Source organism: Mustela nigripes, chromosome 3 (genome assembly GCF_022355385.1).
Source record: "Mustela nigripes isolate SB6536 chromosome 3, MUSNIG.SB6536, whole genome shotgun sequence".
NCBI lineage: Eukaryota > Metazoa > Chordata > Mammalia > Carnivora > Mustelidae > Mustela > Mustela nigripes.
In genome coordinates this window covers 150,860,431-150,884,861 of record NC_081559.1, presented here as the reverse complement: position 1 = coordinate 150,884,861, position 24,431 = coordinate 150,860,431, and the positions used below count along the sequence as shown (strand labels likewise).

The 24,431-nt window shown below is 38.2% G+C and overlaps 1 protein-coding gene across 2 annotated transcripts in view; it reads left to right on the top strand.

Moving 5' to 3' along the window:
* Positions 1 to 4,851: 4,851 nt before the first annotated feature.
* MMP16 (matrix metallopeptidase 16) overlaps positions 4,852 to 24,431 on the top strand; it is a 289,876-nt gene continuing 270,296 nt past the window's right edge. For both annotated transcript variants that reach the window (XM_059394824.1, XM_059394823.1), the window contains exon 1: positions 4,852 to 4,992. In XM_059394824.1, the coding sequence (XP_059250807.1) occupies positions 4,861 to 4,992 (132 nt within the window). In that variant the 5' untranslated portion in view covers positions 4,852 to 4,860. The remainder of the gene's footprint in view (positions 4,993 to 24,431) is intronic.

The following is a 24,431-nucleotide window of genomic DNA, read 5'->3' as shown; positions in this document are numbered from 1 at the left end:
CTTGGGGTGCAGCAGAGACCCAGCCTTTCTAACAAGCTCTCAGAGCTTGAGGTTCCACGAGGGAGCACACTTTAAATGATAAGGCTGTAGGGGACTGTTCTACATATGCATGCTCCTGCTAATAACAGATATATGTGAGAATGCCTATAGCTCAGCCCTAACTCATATTCTGCGAATTAAAATAAAACTAAACACTGTAGTTTCAATGGATGCAAATGGAGAAGAAAGCCCATAAATTCAAATGATAGAAGAATCAACAAGTTTATATAACTTCTAAGCTAGAGAACTCATTTCTAAGGCTCTAGTTCATTAAGAAATTGGGCTCCAGGAGGGTTATATTACTCACCTCTAATGTTATTTTAGGTAGCTGTAATCATTCACACATCTCAGCATGCCACTCAACTGCTCACTTATAAGTACCTGTCATTTGCCTCTTGGGAGTCATACATATCATTTCCTTTTTCAGACCCCTTTGCTCCTAAGTAATTTTTATTGAATTGCTATTAACCTTTGCCAGGGTCCATTGTTATTTTCCTTTGGCTTTCTTATTCATTTTCTTTTAATCTCGTTTGGATTCTCTGTTCTCCATTCACACGAAATTCTGAGATTGTTCATTAGTTTTGTGAAATTGTGAGAAGAAAGGAAGTATGTGACAGGAAGTACACACAGCAAGGGCCAAGAGTTGTGAGGACAGATTTAATTAACACTCTAAAGGGGAGAATGATATTCTACATTTTAACTTACTGAGGATAGAAAAACAAGACCTTCTCTAAGAAGACCACCAACTAAGAAGCTAACACTACTGAGATATGAAAGTAGGAACTTCTTCATGATTTTGACTCTTAAAAGATGAGCCTCCCTTACAGATGAGAGATGGAATAACAAACTTACCTGACAAGGAAAGCGATTACATTTCCACAGGTACCCAGATGAGTCCATATGGGGAACTGTTTTGTCAGGCTTATTTTACTAGCACAGATAAAAGGTCCAAAAAACAGTAGATATTAAATGCTTACTAGAACATTTGAAGTAAAAAATATAAGCACTTCTAAAAGGTGACTGTTTCCACAGAGTTGGCAAACATACAACAAATGCAATGAAAATTCAATTACCTCCTCCCAAGAATTCTTTTAGGGTAAAAGTCTAAAGCCTGAAGTGGCATACAGGACTTTTCCTGATAAGATCTCTGCAACCTCTGACCTTAACCTTACTTTACACACCCCCTTGGTGTCCAGGCCTGACAAACCATTTGTAGTTCTTCAGATACTTGTAATGTTTACTCCTCCATGGCACACACGTCTGAAATATCCTTCCTTTTCTTATCTGACTGGTCAATTTCTACTCTTTCTTCAAGATACCCTTTGAAAACCAGTACTTTCATGGTGCTTTCTCCAAGGACCTCAAGGAAAATCAAATGCCTTCTTTCACCCTGTTCTGTAGCATCTCACATATGTAATTACCTGAGTCCTTACAACAGTACCATAATTATTACATGTCGGTCTCAGTATTTTTTTTAATTTATTTTATTTCTGTCAGTATTTCTAGAATTCTGAATACATATTAATTCATTCATTGCTCATTGAATGCCCACCAAAGACTTTAATAAATGTTTGCAAAAATGTATTATTACTAATCATTAATTTGAGATTAACTTTTGACTTTATGATTCCCTATTCTTATTTCCTTGTTTCTTGGCTCCTTAAGGGCTTAAGTCTCCAAGGATACCTCACTAAAATAGGCCCTTATAGTTTCACCGCTGGACTACAGCCTTTTAAAACCATTACTTCTTTGCACTCAGTTTGTCCCCATCGCCAATCCTACGTATAATTCTGAAGATAATCTTTCTTAGTATCTATTCCTATCTAAAATGGTTTAGCAATCCTTGTTTGACTATTGATGAAATGTTAACTCAATATTTCATTGCAAGCCCCTCCCCAAATCTTATCCTCCACATCTCTTTATTCTGAGCGTAGGTATTTTCTTCAACAAACAGGTTGCTTGCAGTGAGAAATCCCTCTTTGCAGATAGCCAGCAGCACTCAACTTGCATTCCACTTCCTTGACTAGGTCTGCTAAAATTCTGGCTCATTTAGCAAGGACTTCCCCATTTAGAATCATTTTCTAAGGTACAACTTGCATAAATTTTTAAAATCTCCCTCCTTTCAATACTATCTCAAGGATTAGGAAAAGGGTATAATTTTTTGTGTGTTTCTCTCCCCTCTCTAATTTTGCACTTTGCTAAATATAATGTATACATTAAAATGATTGTTGATTGACAAATACTCTCTACCACGTTTTGTTACTTTATTTTGGCACACAACACAATAATTTGTATATAATGATCTTGCTTTCTAATCATTGTGTTTTGTTTTTTGTTTTTATGTAGTCATTCCAACCTATGGGTTATAAAAGTGTTAAGAGGAGAAATGGATTCCTATATGGAAAGTCACCTTCATGTAGCAGGAAATGCATTGAACTGGGAGTCGGAAAACTCAGGTCTGAGTTCTGCTATTTGAATGGTTTCCTGGAATGTTATCTTTTATTACCATCCTTTCTCCATCTGTGAAACAAAAACAAAATCCTCAAGAATGTTGTGAGAATTAAATGAGATACTATGTGTGAAAATATTCTGCAAATTTTAATATGCTGTACAATATAAGGTATTTCTTCTTATGTCTTCAAGATTATTTTATGGATAGCATATGTGCATAGAGCAGTCAGTCAGAAAAAGCTCTCTGAGTCTTGGGTCAAAGTAGGTGGGTCATATTTCCTTCAGTTTTTAAAGCATTAGCTACAAAATCCTATTCCTTTGCTTTTTTGTTTCTCTTTCCTATACATATTATGACAGTCCAATGCAATTTTTGGCAAAAAGTTTTTCAATGTTTTTTTCATTTGCTTACCAAATATGACCTCTTGCAGTTTTACTTCTTTACTAACTCATCCATGAAATTTGCCTTGTCAATTCTGCTTCCATCTTACCGAGGTAGCTGTCATACCTGGGAGCAGCCTTTATTCTCAACCTCGCCTGCATTTCTTTCCCGTGGGCTCCTCTTCCCCTCTGCTGGCTGCCAAGGAGAAGCACATTTATTGGCATGGCCCCCAAACAGATGCCTGCCTGCTTCCCTTCCCCCTTTCTCTTTCAGCCAAAGCATCACCTGCCAGGGGCTGGCGGTTGCTGCCCCCGCTGTCCACTGCCTCACACTGCTGCTGCTCCAGTCCTTTTTGGCAGCCTCTTCTGAAGTTCCCCTGCCCGCAGCTCTCCTGTGCTGCTTGCCAGCAGCCTCCTCCTCCTGCCTGCAGCTCTCCTCGCTCCCGCCAGCGTCTCCCCCGCTCGGTCTGCGCGCAGCCTCTTCCTCCCGCCCTTGCCAGCTGCTTTACTCGCCTTTCCTCAGGCTGCTCCCGCTCCTTTCTTCCCCAGACCTTCCCCTTGCTCTTGCAAGCAGGGTTTCTTTCCAGCGTCCCCACCCTCCTTGGCCCGGTGTTTTGTTAACGTCCGGGACCACCTCTCTTGGGTCCCAGTGTGCGTACGTCCAGCGGATAGGGCATTTTTGGAAAGTGAGCATTTTCTTCCCGCTTCTGTATTTGACGAGACACCAACCCTCAAACCCCGTGCCTACTCCCTTAGCCCGAAAAGGTGGGGTGTAGTGATGGTAGAAGAAATTCAGGGAAACAACAGGCCACAGGCTCGGTCGGTGGACCCCAATAAAGTTTTGGACGCTCGGGACTTGCCATCGCAGGTTCCCAAACTTGACCAGCCTGGCAACCTACGCGAACGCCCAAACAGCGCACAGTGACTCCGGCGCTCCCTGATTCCCAGCGCCCCCTGACCTTCCAGGGACGCTTGACTGAGGACGCCAGCGGCTCTCCAGCACCAGGCCTGGGCCACTCCCCAGCCCAAGCCAGGGTCCGCAGCCTGAGCCCCACCCAGTCCCCGGCTGGGGAGGGGCGCACTTGTTTCTAGATGCTCCGGAGTGGGTGGGCGAGATGAAAGGTTGGAGCCGCCCAGGTTGCCGGGTTCTAGTCTCGGGGATGAGGGGGTGGGCGGCATGCCAAGGACCTCCTCCCAATCCATGGCCCTTCTGAAGGTTTGGCCACTTCCAGTGCGCGCTACAGTAGCGGTTCCCCTTCACAAGCAGTCTCCTTTAAGAAGAGCGCGCGCGCGTATGTGTGTGGAGTTGTGTGTGTGCTGATGTGTAGATATATGTGTGTGTGTGTGTGTGTGTGTGTGTGCGTGTGTGCGTGTGTGTGTGTGTGTGTGAGTGCGCGCGCGCGGGCGCGCGCGCTGAGGGCTGGAGAGTCAGGCAGACCCCGGGAAGGAGGAGTTATGTAGATTACGGATGAACATTCTGGAGGGGAGAGAGGAGAGGAGGGAAGGAGAAGCAAAGGCGAGAAGCGAGGAGCGGCGAAGGCCCTTCCCGCAGAAGCAGGAGGCGGCAGCGGCGGCGGCGGAGGAGTGGGCGGTGGAGGAGGAGGAGGAGAAGGAGGAGGAGGAGGACGAGGACGCACGGGCTGGAGGCGGCGGCGGCGGCGGCGGCGGCGGCTGCTGCTGCGGCTGCGACTCGGCGCTTTGAGCCGGAACCGCCGGTGAACTTGGGCGCCACGTTCCCGGTGACGGGCCCCCGAGGATGGTGAATGCAGGCTGCTGCTGACCCTGCCTCCGCCGCCGTTTCTCGGGGGCTGCTGAGTGCTGGGCCCTCAGTCTCCTCCCCTTGCCCGGCTGTGGGTGAACCTGCAGGCTCCTTACCCACCGGGAGGACTTTTTTTTGAAAGGAAACCAGGGAGGGAGGGAGAGAGAGAGAGAGAGAGAGAGAGAGAGAGAAAACGAAGGGGAGCTCGTCCATCCATTGAAGCACAGTTCACTATGATCTTACTCACATTCAGCACTGGAAGACGGTTGGATTTCGTGCATCATTCGGGGGTATTTTTCTTGCAAACCTTGCTTTGGATTTTATGTGCTACCGTCTGCGGAACGGAGCAGTATTTCAATGTGGAGGTAAGAGTATGAGAGCTTTCTTCCTTCTCGCTTGCCTGGGCTGCTCCCTGAAACATTTCGTTCACTCCTGGGATCTGGTCAGAGCAGCCTGGGTCTCTGCACATTGTTTCCTTTGCAGCCGCCCAGACCCTGGTTGAGTTTCCCTGTGTCTTAGGTGATGGATGCGCGCGAGACTGAGAATCCGTTATCCCCAGCAGCACAAAGCACGATGCTGCGCGCTCGGAGATACATTTGTAGCCGGTCCATGCTTGTCACCCAGGTTAGAGGCGAAGTCCTACATATAGCAAACGTGTGGCTTTAATAAAAGCAGTTTGAGTGTATGATGAATAAACTGTTCAGGAAATACAGAATTCATTGCTTGGCATCATGTGCTTCCTTGGTATTGTTCCTGAAATCTTTCTCCCCGTGTTCTGTGCCTAACAAAGGAGGTTAAAATCAAAGAATCTAGAGGAGAGCGTGGGAATACTTGATATGTTTAATAACATTACTTTGTGATAAAACACTTGACTAGACAGTCTTTTTCTCATTTAGACATAACTTACTACACTGCAACTAGATCTGACATGAAATCCATTTCTTTTAAAGTGTCTTCTCTTCCCCTCCCCCGCCAACTGAAAATAAAACGTGGCCCAATGTAATAGTTGCAAGGTGTGTTTTTAATCTGATTTCACACTCTCATGGCAAAACTGAGAGGTTTTAGTCTGTCATTTGCTTTACTTTGATAGCTTTGGGAACAGACAGACATAAAGCAGAAGGGAACTTGAGGATAAGGACTTGTCAGACCTCTGCCAAAGTACTCTTCCTGTCATCAACTCAGCACTAAAGCCAGTAATGCGCAGTAAATCAATGAAAGTGTGTATACACCTGGGCTCTAACTCCAGTTTATAACATACACAGTGGAATACAAAGACAGTTAGAAGGTTTTAGTAAAATATACTCCTTTTGATGAAATCTTCTGTCTTCTGACATCTCCAAAGAATTACAATTAAATCTCTGAAGAATAATGTGATTTTTAAAATGTTGTTGATTCTTTAAAGCTTACTGTCATTTTGGTGGGAGTGTGTGTTTACACAATAGCAGGACCTGTTGCACAGCATTTAAACATGTTTCATGTAACAGATTTATATACAAAGTGTGCATAATAAAGGCCATGTGTGAGGCCGTATTCTGAATATAACTGTTTATATAAACTGTTCTTAGGACTCCATGTAATAAGTGATGGTTGGTAGAGAAAGTATTTGAAAAAGTAAGAGCCATTATCAAGAGTTTAAAAAGTTTACAGATGTTAAGTATGATTGTATTACACAAAAAACCCATTTTGAAAACCAAAACTGTTTAACCTTTTGAAAAATTCAACTTCTGAATAAAAAAAGAGATGCAAAGGGGCTGAGAGTCCAGACTTCTCTTGATAGCAAATTTGAACTTTTAGAGTTCTATGCCACCGATGAATTTTTCTATCTAATACTAAAATCAAGAGATGATTTAATATTGAAATGAAGGAGTAATGAGTTCATAGACTGAAGGAATGAAAATGGCAAGCTGTTGTTTATATTGTAAGCGAAGGGCCTGTTACTTCAGTTTGATGCTAGTAAAGTGATGGTGGTAAGTCGGGGCATGGGGAAGGTGGGTAAAAGTAAGTGCTTGGTTTTATTTTGCTCACTCTGAAGCAGAAGGGAAAGTCTGGATTGATGGCTACTTGCTTTGGTAAAGTCTTAGATTTGCTTTCAGAGATTGTTGGGATAGCATCAGTGTTTGGATGATTATTAGGTTTTCTTTTTGAGACTAGACATACATTTTATTGTATTTCTTTATAGTTTGAATCCCTCAGTTCAATCAGATATTATTATGCAAGAAAAGCTGATTTTACTCAAAAAGAGATTTCACTTCAATTATACATGATCCCGTCTTTTATATGTATGTGAAAAAAATGTTCATGGAAAAAGAGGTTTTTTTTTTAGAGTATTTAGTTATGTCATCCATATTTATTACACAATGCAAATATTTAATTATGAATGATAAGGGGCTGGTGCCATCTGAGACCTTACAAACCTTATTTGTTACAATGGAGATTTCCTAATGACTTAGATTAGATTATGCTTCATAGTTTGTATTATTTCCAGTTAGTTTTTTTAAGCACTTGAGCATATCCTTAGTTGGGTTTATGTACTTCCTTATGTGTAATGATAACCTCTATCTTTCTTTTTTTAATCATAAGAGTAGCTGCTCGTTAATTCAACATACTATGAAGAACATGGAATGACAGGATATTTTCTGACATGAATTTCTGCCTGATTCACCTTTATTAGATATTTCTTTTTGGTAGGAAGCTCTACTAGGAAGAATATCTATCACATATTCTCCAGAAAAGCACTTATACTGTGTTCTTCATTCTTGGTTGCAAAACATACACTGGAAATGCTTGTTTGATTGATTCTCAAGGACAGTCTTAAAATAAACAGTAATGGTATCAATCATGCATGAAGCTCACATGATCATAAATTTTTTTTCCCAGCAAGCACACCAAGTTATTATAGTTGGAACGAAGCTTCTGAGAGATGCTTTTTATGCTGACAGCTGAGATTACAATGTTTTATTCCTCACTGAACTTCACAATTGGTGGGACCCTTCTACTTTTCATCCCTATAATTTAAGGTTCAAAAACATTTTCCCCCTGGAGGTGTGGGCATTGAGTAGAAATATTCATGTTAACTCTTTCCTACCTTATTCTTAAGAATATAAGCATTTATAATTTTCAGTTATCAGAATAGGAGCTTAATATGTTTTAATATGCTGATGAAAGCTTGTTATAGAAAAAGAGTACATTTTGTTTATTTTTGTTTTTAAGAAGCAAAAAGAAATATCTCAATAGCTAAGAAAGGGTCAGACACTACCAGAAGTAGTACTATAGAAGAGATTCAATTCATTCTTCTCCTTATATGTTTTAGGAAGAACACTATTTTTAATGCCAGATTTTCAGCATATATTTGTTTAAAGATTTTTATACTCTATAGGATGCATTTTTGGGGAATGGGCCTTTCGGTGTGTAGTCATTACCATGACATTAACATTAACTAAAAGTCAAAGACTGCTATCATTGGACAACAGCAGTCTGAATCAGAAGTGTTCATTGGTCAGATGATGCTAAATTGTTAACAGAGAATCAGGATTGAATCTCTGTGCTCTAAAATATCATATTGTCTCTAAAATAATGGTCTTAGAGGAATTTCCATGATCCTGGAGCTCTTTATTTTTTAATTTTTGTGGGGTTTTTGGACATTGCAAGCATTATTGTTATGAAATTTGAGATAGACTATAGTTCATGAGGGATACCGGGGTGGCTCAGTGGGTTATGTCCAACTCTTGGTCTCAGCTCAAGTCCTGATCTCAGGGTCCCGAATTTGAGCCCCACATTGGGCTCCATTCTGGGCATGGAGCCTAGTTTAAATATATATATATATATATATATATATATATATATATATACACACACACACGTACATATATACATATACATATATATGTACGTGTGTGTGTATATATATAGTTCATGAGGGTACTAACATTCATCATCACCTTTAATAGTTTGCCAAATGTTAAATATATGAGCAACATATTCCTTATTGTTTCTTAAAGTATCACATACATTTCTAATGAGAAAAATTATTTTAAGCCAATTTAATGGTAAAATAAAAATGTGATATTCTGAATGATGCCCGTATCAAAGCATAAGAAGATGATTACTTTTTTGTGACAAAAATTCTTGATAAAGAAAAATTGATTTTTTTCTTTTTCATTCACAAAAGAAGAGAGATTTTAGATTTTTTAAAGAGGATGTTTCATGACAAATACTATGTATCATGAGTGTAACCATTTCCTACCTTGCAGTATGTTTCTTTAACTGGTTTCATATTTTATTCACCTTTATCAGGTTTATCTGAATGTACTTGAAAGTCAGAATAATGAACATGCCTTATTTCATTTGCTCATGGAAGGTTGCTGACGCTGATCTGGTCAGCCCCCTTGAGTAAGGGACTGTTTTGATTACATCCCATAATTCTCAGTGTAGCAGTTTTTACTGGGCAGGAACAGGGGCTGTGTGACTGATTCATGAAGGTTTTTATTTACTGCAAATTCCAAGCTTTTCAAGACATCCCAGGTGTGCTGGCCATTTGGAATGCTCATAAGGACCAAAAATTATGACCAGGAGACCAGAAGACTCAGTAGCCCTCAGGTTCTCCTTCCTGTGTGTCCCTTGATGCTTTTCTCTGTTCAGAGATGCCTGGTCAAATTCCCCAATCTAAGATTATTCGTGAAACTCTTGGAGGTTAGTGTAGGCCAGCAAGGGACATTGTCTCTTACTACCCCTGAAAAAACTACAAAGAACAATTTTCTAAGTCTGTTCTTTCCTGTAGAGTTGTGTTTCCTCTCTCAGGGTCTTCTTCCCCATCAAGTAAGGATAGAGTTGGATTCAGTAGCAGCTTTTTTAATCTCTGGAGTCAGGTTAAAAGTGATCTAAAGTTTTTACTTCCTCTTATTCATGCTATTTTAGGTTATGAACATAAAATTTTAAGGTTCTTGTTTAGTGGTATAATTCTTTTCTCTGAAGTTGCATTAATCAATTATTTTATGTCAATTTATTTTACTGCCTGACCTACCCCAATTACTCAAAATGTACCTGTTTAGAATATTTTGTAAATGACCATTTGGAATTATTTCAGGACCAAAAAAAAAAAAAACAAAAAAAACACGCCATTGGACATTTGAATCAATTACTTAAACTTGTTCAGTGTCAAAAGGAAAAGATTTTTTGTTATGCTCCTTCAGGAAACTTCTGATCCTTCAGCATGAATATGCAAATTGAGAAAGTCACTTTTCATGTTACTTTCTGTCACAATTTAAGTATCTGTGACTATACTTACATCCATCAAATTGTTTTTTATTATGTAGAGTAGTATAATGATTAAGATCAAATATTCTGGCTCCAGATCGCTGGATTCTAATCCCACCTCTTTTACTTGCGAAGTTAATAATGGACAAGTTCATTAATCTCTGAGACTTACTGTACGTGTCTGTAAAATGGGGATATTAATAGTACCTGTATCATAGAACGTTTTGATGATTAAATGAATACATGTATATCGTATTAGATAGATGGATAGATAGGAACATACCTTCACCTAGTTAAACATTCAGTACTTTTTAAAATTATTAGTAGGAAAAAAAAAGGATGCTGATAAAAATGTAAATTATCATGATAGCATTTAATTACATAAAAGTCTATCAGGTTAGGACATACCAGCTGGTCCAGGAAGATTTTATTTTAATACCTTTTTAATTTTTAAAAAGTGTAATATACTGAATATCAACCACTAACATTAGTACATTTTCTTCCCGTGGGCTTTTCTTAGACAGTTTAGCTTAGGAATATGATTTGCACATTTTGTCTTGTCATCTGTTACTATCATAGAATGTCAAGTTCAGCTCACACCTTCTTTTACAAGACTGAGTTTACAGAAATCTGTTCATCTTGTAATACCATGGAAAATAAATAGGCCTTATGATTCAGTGGGCTTGTTTATTTTAATTGGCTCAAGGCCCATGTGCTTCCTATCTACAGTAGTGGGATTCAGTATATAACTTAGGCCAGGTCTTTGTTCTACCCCTAATCCAGAACATAAAAGTCTTTTTTTTTTAATTAATAGAGGAAGAGGGGGGATGGGCAGAAAGAGATATTAAAGTGTTTTCTACAATGACAAAGACATTTTTAAACAGCGAAGATCTTCTTGTAACACTGAGAATAAAAGGTAGCTAACAATATAATGTGATGGAGCCCTACTAGGCCAGAGGTCAAGGAATACAGGCTTTAACTGATTCTTGTACTAATATAGCTTTGATCTTGGACAAGTCATTTCTTTAATGCCTGCATCTGCAAAGACAAAAATTAATTGAAACTATTATCAAAGACATTTCCAAATTTGAAATTCTATTGTATTTAGGCTCCAATCTTTAATTTGTATAGACAGAGCAAAATTGTACATATTAACCATATAAATTTGGGGGCAACTAGATGCCAAAGGTAGAGTGTTCAGATTTTTTGTTTAAAAATTTTTTTTTTCTGAAGTGGATATCATGAAGACATACAGAATGGGCAACTTATTGCTAACATTTGTTATCATCTGTAATGACACAGGCTGTTCCATTTTGAAAATAATCCTAGCCTTCTGCTGAGTAATAAAAACATTGGCAGCAAATTACATGTAATTTTGAAATCAATTTTTGGCCAAGGTAGCATACTTTAAAAATTTAATGTTAAAAACATGGATTGATGTTATTTTGAAAAATCTATATCATCTATAAGTTGGCACTTTGATCTTAAAAAGGCAAGGTGAAATAGTATCAAAATTTATTATTTTTTTGTGTGTGTGGTGGGAGAGGGTCTCAAAATTCAAATCTATCTATTATCTACAAAAAATATACATGTATTTTGTAGTGAAATGAAGTGCTTATACTGTCTATCCCTTTTACCCATTGTGGGAAATAATTTTGGCACATGGCTCTTTGAGGGTTATTTTTATTCTTCATAACACATCTGATTTTGAATGTGAAAAATCAGATTCCATTTGTTTTATAAAATATGCAGCCTATGTGAACAGCAAAATATTCCATGCTATAAGGATAAAATACGAAGTAATAATATGTGTGATACTCAATTTTTTATTTGCCTTCTTTTTCTTTTTCATGGGTAAGTTATTAATAGATTTTGAGGTTATTCCTAAAACCGTGTTTGATTGTTGCTTCCTGTCGTTTAGCACTCTGAATGGATGTTCTTTGTCTTAGTGTTTCACCACAGTCGTTTGGCATTATGTATCTTTGGGTTTGGATCAGTGGAATATGTTGATGAGCCTCTTAACAGAAGTTTAGCCAAGGGAGTAAGAATAATCCCACTATGGCCCCCTGACCTTTGATTAAATGTGATCTGCGGGTGTAGTCTACAAAAGGAGGCTAGAGGGAGCTATTGAGCTGTTTAAAGACTCCAATAGAGTAGAAGAATTTGGTTTAAAATCAAGGACACTAGGTGCAATCACATGCCTTAAAATGAATCATAACCAATCATAGAGAGTTTAAAGAAATCAATGAACACATGGTTTATGATTAAAGATGTGAGATGGGTTTACTGAGAGCCAGTTGGCACCCGTGATTACATATTTGATGAACTAAGAAGGAAATTAGCAGTTTTCAGGGAGGCCGGGAGTTCTGGGCATGACTGCTTGGCCAAGAATGTTTTAATGCAGGACTGCATTATATATCCCTTGCTTTTAGGTGTAGAGTAGGTCATAAACTATACATATAGTGACAGGTGCTTTTGAAGTTCTTATTTTAACTAAAATGTCTAGTGAGATATTGTAGTCTTAACAGATGAGAGGTGGGCTAAAGTTAAACGGATCGGATCGTGCCTTTTAAGTTACATGTAGCAAAAATCCAATTTTAAAAGCTTGTGAGACTAAACTTATCTTATTTTTAATGTTTACCATAGGCCTTTGTTGAATACATGTTTTTCAACAAAAGCAGATTTTAAAATACAGGTTTTACCTATTCTTTTTTAAAAAATATGTATGAAATGAGTCACAAAAGTGTGAAGCTGTTTTTTCTTTAAATAGGAACCTCAGACATGTTTTCAGTTGAGCAGTTTATATTGTGACCTCGGGTAGAAGGAGGGAGGATTAAAAAAAAGGCAGCCACTAATGCAAGGGGCACACCAACATTTAATTAAGATATTATAATTTCCTTGCAAGCATCATTCAGATTTTTTAAATGTTTCTTAATCTAGTCAGTTAAGTGAAATACGGGTAAATGAAGTAAGACATGGCTCCACAGTTATTCTCTGGAGAAATAGTCCTTGGAATGATGTATTCAAATGACCAAATAAACCCAAATGAACTGCTCACTGGAATGGAATTTTACAGTATTTGTTTTAGTCACACTTAAGGGGGAATAAACTGCTTCTTTTTAAGGGAAGCTGGATACTTTTATGAACTTTATTTCACGTCCCCAAATTGCACGCACCTGAGGTGATGTCAGTGGAATGCAGGCTTGTGCCTCAGCACAGGCTGATGCAGAGTCAGACCCTGAGTGATGTCAGTGGAGGCATTTTTTTCCATAGGAACTTCCACAGTTGAATTCATACCATGTGTTAATAGTTTCTCATTGTTTATACTGATTAGATATTTGAACTTATTTTGGGTTTCTAATGGCTGTGCCTTTATTCCCTCTTTACTTTAAATAATTGCTAGGCAGTTCCTCCTTCTGGTCCTACTTGTTTTTTCTCGTCTGGGGTCTGGAGGGACTTCCTATTTGAGATTTGACTTACAGGCCTTCAGGCTTGAAATTCAGATAAAATTTTACAAAAAGCCAGGTTTGCATCCCTCCCTTGTTTCTTTGTGAAGAAGTAAGAATAGATTCAAATGGCTTCTGGAATCAAATGTATACTCAATGATTTGTATGAAATTGAGAACAAGTTTAAAAAAATCACTCGCGGTTACAGATAAAGCTGTTTTAGCTGTCTGGGTGTTTTAATACTGTAACAACTCGGATGCCTGGGTGGCTCAGTGGGTTAAACCTCTGCCTTCAGCTCAGGTGTCATGATCTCAGGGTCCTGGGATCGATCCCCACGTTGGGTTTTCTGCTCAGTGGGGAGCCTGCTTCTCCCCTACCCCTCTCTCTGCCTGCCTCTCTGTCTACTTGTGATCTCTCTCTCTGTCAAATAAATAAATAAAATCTTAAAAAAAAAAAAAAAACTCTATTCATATAACTTACTGATTTACTGCGTGTGGATTGAGTGAAATTGTTCCATGGGTGACTCAAGCAAATCACTTAAGCAGTCTTTGCCTTATTTTGACCATTCATGAAATTGATTTGTGATCTTTACTGTTTGTCTGTAGCACAGGTTATGTAATTATAGCACTGAGAAAATGCCAGGCAAAATCCTTAAATAAGAATAGGGTGTATCTCAGTGCCTTCATTCCCACCAATGAGATGAGCAGAGTTTAGAAACAATTATGAGCTGGCATTATATTCTAATTAGACAAGATCCAAATAACCAATAACCAAATAACCAATAAAACAGAGATATATAGAATTGGTTTTATTGAATACCTTCTTTTAATAATAAAAACAATGTTAATTAACATTCGTTGCACATTTGCTGAGGGCCTGATTATGTTCTACGTGCTTCATATATATCAACTCATTGAAATTTTATTACAATCTTGTGAGTTAACACTGCTGTTTCTCTTCCACAAATGAGGAATCTGAGAATCTGAGACACCCAAGAGGTTGAGGAACTTGCTAAGGCCACATAGCTGTGCTCCTCCCACAGTGGAGTAGCCCAGAATCAAAGCAGACAAGTTGGCTGCAGAGCCCAGGCTCTTAACCAAATAGAGGCAAGAATTTCCAATTTCCCAAGAAGACCGGGTGATCTAGTTCCATGGTTCACATCTTTTGTATTTCAAACTGAAAAGAGATAATTAATATGTATCATGAAAATGCTAGGTCTACCCTAGCATAGAGTCTTGTCTGGAGTAAAAAACTGAATGGGCTGCTGTTGATTTGATTTGTTGATTCAAGATCGAGTATGTGCGCTCAGTAGTTTTCCTCTTGAATACTCCTTATGATTTTTTGCTTATTAGAAAGTTGCTAACCTATGTTTCATTACATGTAATATTTAAAGTGACATGATTTCAAATTTATCATAGTATTTCCTTTCGCAGCTGTTTGCCGTGTTGCAGTTTTTCTTTAAATGTGATTTTCAAAAGTTTCAGAAAGATATGATTACATTCCAAGATGAAAAGAATAGAACACTGGAGAAAATATAAAGGAAAACCCGTGTCAGGTCTGTGTTCTTGTGCCCTGAGGGGAAGAAGGTGTATGTATACAATGACTATCTGGCATGTTCTAAGAGTTTTGGAATTTGTTATTTTTATATGTTGCATCAATTGGATAGAAGCTGTAAGGAAACCAGTTTATTTTATTACTTCTAATATATTTAGTTATAATAGAAATGAGAACTTTCTCAGAGGTAGGTTAATTTTGACATGGATCCGTGCTTCAGAAATTAGTGAGCACCTTCTCACTCTTTGAGAATAGACCTGATATCCGGTTATTGTCTTTGATGTGAAGGGAATGGAAACTTCAACTTGGTGGTTGACCAAAGGCTGAAAAAAAAATCTTTAGTCCTTAAGATCATTGCTGTGTATAGCTTTCAGGCTCACTTAGTTCATTCATTAGCCTTTCAAGGAGAACCGTTTCTAAACCCATTTACAAAGGTAAGAATCTAGCTGATTTTGGAACATTTCTTAGTGTGAAAATTCATCCAGCTCTCTCTTACCTCCTCTAGAGGCGGTATATCATAATGGCTATGTGCAAGAACCTGTGAAGATATGCTTAAAAATCTTAGCTGTATCCCTACAAGCTCAGTGAACTTGAGTGAGCCAGGTCATAGACCATGTGCTCCAATTTCTTCATATGTAAGGTACAGATAATAGTACCCAACTCATGGGTTGTTGTTGTAAGATTAAAGAGGTAAGGGATAATGGGGCAATATAAATAACAGGCTCTTAATTTACTCTACCTTGTGAAATAACGAAAATATAGGGAAGAAATGGTTTTCAAGTCATTGGACATCAGATAGTGAAGGGATGTCATCCCCAAGAGATAGTAAACAAACAGAGTGAACCCTAAAATTGTCTCAGTTGACCACCTTGACAGGGTTTCCAGACAGCAGTACAGGAAATGCAGAACCAGGTTGAGCCAGGCAGGCTCCTGTGTTAGGGATGGAGCTGAGGATAGGAGGAGACCAAGGTGGCTAGAATTCACAGGTCAGAATTCCGGAAAAGAGAGAGCTACACAGAGCGAGGAGCATTGGAGGGTCTGTAGAAAGTTCCCTTAAATATTTAGTTGACAACTGATCTGCTCATTCCTGTGAAGTAGCAACTAGGGGACAGTGAAAGAAGCAGCTGAAGGAATCAGAAGAGACAGTGCTTGGTGCTCACATAGGGCTGGGGATAGTGCCCATTCCCATCAGCCATACTTGGAAACCTCATTTATTACAGGACAGAGGGTAGAGTACTCAGAACTGTCCTGCTCCGGTAATGGGAACAAACAAGTCCTGGACTGAATACTGCTTTAGTTCCGCTTAAAAAGTCTTAAAAGCAATGGGGCACCTGGGTGGCTCAGTGGGTTAAGCCGCTGCCTTCAGCTCAGGTCATGATTTCAGGATCCTAGGATGGAATCCTGCATGGGCTCTCTGCTCAGCAGGGAGCCTGCTTCCCTTTCTCTCTCTGCCTGCCTCTCTATTTGTGATCTCTCTCTGTCAAATAAATAAATAAAATCTTTTAAAAAAAATCTAAAAAAAAAAAGCCTTAAAAGCAAGATCTGAAAGGATCGAACTATTTCTAAGTGACTTAATTGCTTCCCACAACAAAGCTCAATAAGATATGCAGGAATACAAAAATATGCAGTACTCAACAGTTTAAAATTCACAATGCCTGGCATTCAATTTAAAAAAAAAAAATCACCAAGCATGTAAAGAAGCAGAAAAACACAACTCATAATGAGGAGCAGTGTCTATCTAAACTGATCCAGAAGTGACATAGATGTTGGAATTAGCAGATAAGACTATGAAAGCAGTTGTTATAACTGTATTCTTTGTTCAAAAACTTGAGACATGGAAGATATTGAAAAAGACTCAAATTGAATTTGTAGAGATTGAAACCACAATATATGACGTTAAAGACACACTTGAAATTTATAACAGATTTGACATTACTGAAGGAAAAAAAAAGTAAACTTGAAGTCAGCAATATAAGTTACCCAGCGTGAAACACAGGGAGAGAAGAACATTTATAAAGTGGATCGTGGGATATATGGGACAACTTCAGGTGGCCTAATATATGTGTAATCTGAGTCCCTGAACAGGGCAGAAAGATTATTTGGAGACATAATGGCTATAGCTTTACCTAATTTTTTAGAAAATCTCTAAGCTCATGGATCAAAGAGTCTCAGGGAATCCCAAGTGTAAGGATCATGAAAGAAACTAAACCAAGACATACCGTAATCAAATTGTTAAAATGAGTGATAAACAGAAAGTTTTATGAAAAACTTTACAAAGTAACAATACTGAAAAAGACATTGTCTTCTATTTTTTCAAAGACCTTTAATATCTGGCTTAACAAAAGATAGTTGGGCTTTTGTATTTACTTCTGTATTCACACTTAAAATACTGTAACTCATGTAGCCTGTGGAAAACTGCGCTGCCAATTGCAAGTAAATGAGACTGAAAAGACAAATAGCATCATTAAAATAATTTTGCCCTACTGGATTCCTGTAAGAGTTTTAGGACCCCCAGGGGTTCCTGGACCAAACTTTGAGAACCATTGTTTGAGCAGGTATTGTTTTCTCTTTTCCTCCTGGATATATCAAGATCCATGTACTTTAGTGTCTTCATTAGAATGCTTAAATCCTTCATTTCTTTTCTACCCCTGTACTCATCCCTTAGTAACCAGCAAATATTATCTGGCCTTCTCTAATCCCCATCTGCACCCCCACCAGAAAATGAGCCCATTATGCTTTTTTTTTTTTTTTAAGATTTTATTTATTTGAGAGACAGAGATCACAAGTAGGCAGAGAGGCAGGCAGAGAGAGGAGGAAGCAGGCTTCCTGCTGAGCAGAGAGCCCGATGTGGGGCTCGATCCCAGGACCCTGAGATCATGACCTGAGCTGAAGGCAGAGACGCTAACCCACTGAGCCACCCAGGTGCCCCCCCTTATGCTTTTATAATGACCTTCTCTACTACTTATTCTTCAAAGTACCTTTCATAATTGTAATCACAGAGTGTTTTACCTCAAAGTTGCATACTGGTGTATGTATGTAAGACAAAAGGCTCACTTTTAACGTTACTGTTGAAAATTCATTTAATAGCTCATTAATTGCTGTAACTTGGCACGTGGACACTTAGGAGCCAAGTATCAACATCTTTTGTTTCTCTGTGCCTTTGAGTTTTGGTCTTCTTATCTCTGGAATCACATAGGCCAAAATTATATTTGCTGGAGGAAAAATTTAAGGGGATTGGAACTAAATAATTTTTCTGTTTCCCTGGAGCATATGGCTAAATTTTGTAAATTAAATGCATGTTCCAAAAACCTGTTGTACCAGGTTCTTGTGTAATAGATTCATGTCTGACTTTCACAGTAAATTATAACTCTATGATGAGACAGTATATCTGCCATGGTCACCACTATAATTCATGAGCCTAACACTGCCCTAAGAAAAGTACAGAGCTCAGTAGATATGTGCTGAAGGAGTGAATGGATTACATCATCCCTTTGCATAGGTGTTTTTAGTTTAAGTGATATTTTCTGACCCATTTCGATAGTTGTTACCTCCCTTAACTCATTTAGCCCTTATTGGGTGAAAATATGGTACTTATACCTTACATTTGCTTCAGTTACTTTATTAAAAGTATTAGCTTCTAATAATCAAAGGTGTGTTTATTTTAATGATCACTGGTTAACTGGTAAGGAGCTAGGACTTCCAGATTTTTTTCTCACCATGTCCATTATGTTACATTAGTATATCTGGTATAAATAAGTACTTTATATCTTCCTTCACTGGTGTAACATTTATTTAAGTACCCACTGGCTTGACATTTAAAAAGTTGGTCTCTTTTTTTCAGAAATGTGTATCCAAATAGCTAGGGAAATAAATATAAAGGAAAATAACTTTGGTTTAGTTCAGTGACTTCAATTGTAGCTACCGCTATTAATAAATGGCAACTTTCCCAAGATAGTTTCCAGGAAAGAGCAAAAACAGTTTTACTTGTATTTCACTGGACATCTTGATTCATTTCAATCGCTCTTTTAGCTATACAGATGAGAACAATATTGATATGCTATCAACTTTTGCATCCATGAGCATGAAAACCCTAAGAGTGCATAATCACATAACAATTTGAATTTCTAACTTACATTAAAATTAGATCGTGTGTATTGTTCTAACAAGTACAGTATTGAAGACCCATGAAGAACTGACTTAAGAGATGTGAAAATTTTATGGATTTTCTCTTGCTGAACACCTACAGATTGGTAATTGGCAGGGTAAGAACAGGGAAAATACGACTTTCTTCAGTCTTTCATTGATACATGTACTGTCTATCTAGATTACATCTTTCTTAGGAGGAGAGGAAATGTAGACCTCCGGATATTAAACAGTCCATCATTCACTTCTGCATTTACCAGGAAGAATGAGTCTTCTAGTAAAGCATCATATTAGGAATGGCAAGACTTACAGAGTCTTTTGGTTGAAGACAGCCATCTGCCCAAGGGCTATAGGTTTCATTCATTTAAACAACAGTCTGGTTTTCTTTTCTTCTTGTTACTTGAATAACTTCCAGAGATTTGTGTAGACACATATATACCCTTCATTTCTCCTTTTCTTCCGTTTCATGGAAATACGCTATTTAAAATGTTCTATGTATTTTTTAACATAAACATACGCTTGGGAGAATTTTTCATATCAGTATGTAAAGAACAACTTCATACTTGTATGGTATCTTATAACTTATGTGGTAAGTTAACAACATTATTATTGCTGGACAAATTAGGTTATTTTCAAGGTTGTTTCTATTATAAATAATAATACCATATGCTTACTTAAGCATGTGTGAGTTTATTTAACAAATATTTTTGGAAGTGTAGTTGCTCTCTTATTGGTTGTATATTTATCTGTAATTTTGGTGAATTCTGCCAAATTGCTGCCCGCAAAGTACATCAGTTTACCAGTTTTCAACAGTGCTTGGGGTGCCTGGGTGGCTCAGTTAGTTAAGTGTGGGACTGTTGATTTTGGCTCAGGTTATGATCTCAGGGCTGTGAGATAGAGCCCTGCATCTGGGCATGGGGCCTGCTTAAGATTCTTTCTCTCCCTCTGTCCCCTTCCTCCCCACGGGTGTGTGCGCGCATCCTCTCTCTCTCTTTCTCTCTCCCCATCTAAGAAAAAAAATGTTTTTCAACTCTTGGAGCTTAAGCATGGTTGATTCCACACACACCTGCCATTACTTAAGATATTTTCCCTAATCTGCTGGGTGAAAAAAATAATTTTATGCAAATTTAAATGAATATCAATATTCAGCATTTTTCCCTCTTTTAAAAAAGTATTTATTTATTAATCTATCTATTTATTTATTTCTCAGAGAGAGAGAACGCACAAGCAGGCAGAGTGGCAGACAGAGGCAGAGAGAAGCAGGCTCCCTGCTGAGCAAGGAGCCTGATGTGGGACTCAATCCCAGGACCCTGGGATCGTGACCTTAGCCGAAGGCAGCGGCTTAACCGAGCCACCCAGGTGTCCCAATACTCAGCATTTTAAAAAATACTTTAATCCACTTACATTTTTATTGCGAAGGTTTCCATTTCCTGGCATTCTTTATTTTTGTCTTCTCTTTTTCACTGATTTATAACAACTTGTTTGTGTTAAGTTGACCCCGTGTAATAATGAGTTTGTTGATATATTTTTGTTTTGCTAATTTATTTTTTCAGATTAATTAGTCATTTATATTTTGACTTCTAGTTTTGTATCATGCTTTAAGAACTAGCCAGCATTTTAAAACTGTTTTTAAAAACACTCATTTCTTTCTTTCTTCTTCTTCTTCATCTTCATCTTCTTCTTCTTTTTTTGGTTTAAATCTTTAAGTAAAGTACTTCGGTGCAGGTACAGAAAATTGAATCTAACTCATTTTCCCCAAAACTGGTTAACAGAGGCATTAGCAATACATCTTTTCTCTTAGCACTTGGGTTTTCTTATGGACTAATAACTATAAAATACAATGCCTTAAGACAGATTTAATTTGATTTGATTTGATCTGATGGATTCATGGGTGGTGCAGGGCACCTGTGTTTCACAGCTAGGCTAGGGCCACTCTGCTGTGTGTATTGCATGTAGTCTTAAAACTAGAGGAAAACTGGAACATGTTCCCTTGGTGGTGGTAAAAGCATTTGAGGACAAGCAGCCACATATGATGCCTCTGAAGTCTTAGCCTGTTAACCAGCACACAGTGTCTTCTGACCACATTCTTTTGCCCAAGCAGGTTGGTTACATAGCATGGCCCAAGGTCAAGGAGTTTGGATACACTTGCTTGTGATGAGGCTAGCACAAGAGTGTGGATGTAGGAGGAGGGAAAGGTTGGGATCAGTAATTTAATCTATAATATCCTCACTAATTTTTTTTTTTAAGATTTTACTTATTTATTTGACAGACAGAGATCACAATTAGGCAGAGAGGCAGACGGAGAGGAGGGGGAAAGCAGGCTCCCTGCTGAGCAGAGAGCCCAGTGTGGGGCTCGATCCCAGGACCCTGGTATCATGACCTGAGCCAAAGGCAGAAGCTTTAACCTACTGAGCCACATAGGCTCCCCATCCTCACTGATTTAAAAGCTGCCTTTTTTATATACTAATTTTCACAAATAATTCAACCTATTTTTGGATACAGTTTTTTCCCACTGATATATTTAAATCTTCCTGGGACAATCCAAACTTGTTTTTAAAGAACTACACTTATTATGGTGAGCCTTTCTTTAATGTATATACAGTAATTGTCACTTCACTAGGGCTATACCTGAAAGTAATATGTCAATTATAATTTAAAAAGTAAAATAAAGAGCACCTGGGTGACTCAGTTGGTTAAGGATCAGACCCTTGATTTTGGCTCAGGTCATGACCTCAGAGGCATGAGATTGAGCCCTGCCTTGCACTGTGCACTCAGTGTGGAACCTGCTTGAGATTCTGTCCCCATCTGCCCTCCCCCGTCCACTCACTCTCTCTCTAAAAAAAATAAATAAAATAAAACAGACCTTGATATTTCCCCCCCCAAAAAACAAGAAGAAATGCTATTGACCTTTATATATTAATTATCAAATGCCCACCTTGTTGAATCATCATATTGTATCATATAATCCTTCTGTAGAGCCTCTTGAGTAGTCTGGACACATGGTCATATTATTTAGACTTAAAGATAATTTTACCTCGTGTTTTCTCTCATTATTTTGGATAATTGTATTGAATAGATCTTTTAGAACAGTATTAAGTAATTATCGTGACAGTAGACATGTTGTCTTTATTCTGACGTTAGGGGAAGTGAATACCCATTTGTTTTCAATTGTTAGTTAACCTTAAAAATATTTAAAATCCTATTCACTTTATCCAGGATAATTAATTCTCAAATCTTGTATATTGTTTTTAAATTAAAGATTGATGGTGAGACACAGCATGACCAACATGGCAAGATATTGAAATTTGGTATATTATCAATATCCTCTATTTTTTCACTCAGTTTTAATGTGGTTTTTCTTTTACTGTTTCTTTATAGTTTCATTGAAAGTTTCCTTAAAGTTTGGATCGCTGACTTAGTAGTCATGGTATTTCCATGGAATATCACAGTGGTGGGTGGACAAAAATTGTCTTCTGAATGAAACAATGAATGGATTAATTTTGTGATAAAATTTGGACATTTCATTCAAGACTTTCATTTAAGACTTCTGGATTCATGCAACAGAAAGCCAGTTTGAACCACCTTCTCCAGTATAGGAGGTTAATTGGAAAATACTGGTGTAGGTCAGAGATCATGGGAAGGGGCTGACCAAACAAGCAGCAGCAGATATCTTAAAGCTGAGACCTTTGCAGAGCTTTCTGTCTTACCCTCACTCCTGCTTCTCTTTGTTGGTTGCTTCATTCTCTTGTTGCAGATTGTCATTTTCCATTTTATACGGTTTCTTATCACCTGGCAACCATTTTTCTTTATCACTTTTCTTAGAGAAAATATCTTCCCTCGGCCCATATGCTTATACTTCCAGCTCTGCTATGAAAAGCCCTAAAGAAAGTTTCTCATTAACCCAGTTTGGATCACTTGCCTATTCCTGTAGCTGGAAATACTTTGTGGGACCATGAATGGCAGCTCCTGTATAATCTGATAGTTGGAGTGGGGGAGTTGTAGTTTCCTCAGGAAAAAGAAGGCACGTTGAATAAAATTTTAGCAATAGATGTCTAAAGCCGTTCAACTGATTTATTCTTTTTTTTTCTTTTCTGCTTTTCCCTTTTATCTCTTTTCCCCTTCCTTCAGCATTTCCAACTGCCCTCCCCCCCCCCCCCCCCCACATATACACAGTGACCTTTCTGGCTATTTTTTCTCTTCCCCTTTCTTTTTTTTTTTTTTTTTGTCATTATCCCTCCATTTCTCCGAACAAGCTAGGATTAAGGTGTGTTTTCTGTTATAGGATGTTGCCTATTTAGAAACAATTACCATGAGTAAAGTTTCAGTGGAAAAGGAATAATAATAGTCACCATGCAAAAGTGACTCTGTATAACAGAGCCCAGAAATTAGAATAGATGTGGCCAAGTTTTGTGGCAGAGTCACTAGTGTGACTGAGAAAATCACAAAGCCAGGAGGCTTACTGTCGGATTCAAGCAATAATTTTTGAACTTACCCTCAGTATTTGTGCTCAAGAGATGAGAAATAAAAAACTTTTTTTGTTCCAGAAACTTCTTCAACTAATTTTATTTGACATGTAATACCAAAGTGCTGAGACTCTTTCTTTGCCCCCCCCCCCCCGCCATTCTTCTTTTTCCACATTAGGATCTTAACCATAATTTAGATCAGCACCTTTTTATTTTTTATTTTTATTTTAAATTTTTTAAGAGAAAGAAGGAAAGAAAGAAAATTTAAGAGAGCGAGAGAGAGAGCACAAGTGGAATGGGGAGTGGGAAAGGGAGAGAGAATCTCAAACAGACTATGCCAAGCATGGAACTGAACGGGGGCTTGATCCCATGACCCTGAGATTATGACCTGAGCCAAAACCAAGAGTCAGATGCTCAGCTATCTTAGCCATCCAGGTGCCTCTAGACCAGTTCTTTAGATGAGGAATCTGAGGACCTGGTTGTGGGCATAACTTCCCCTAAGGCTTCACAGAAAGTTTGCGGTAGAAACAGATAGAAACCTGTTTCCTCTCCGAAAAAGGGCTTGGGATTCCCATGTTCTCACCAGGGTTTATGAGGAAATGTGCTGATGTCAAAAAATGGGCATTCCAATGATATCACAGAAATTATCATCACGATGTGTGACTGATAAATATTATTTTATTGTTATTTGGATTCTTGCCTATTGTTGACAGAAATACCTTGTGAAACAATAAAAAGTTTAGCCATTTGGATATTGATAATATGGATTTATTATTTATGTATTTCCTGAAAAACAGTTTTAATAGGGCAAAAGGATAGAGAGAAAATAGTAGGACATTACCAAATACCTTCTAAATGCATACTTGGACAAGTTCATTTTGTCTCAAATCATTTTATTAGAGATACACTTTCTTCATCTGTAGCAAAGATGTTGTGTTGTAGCTA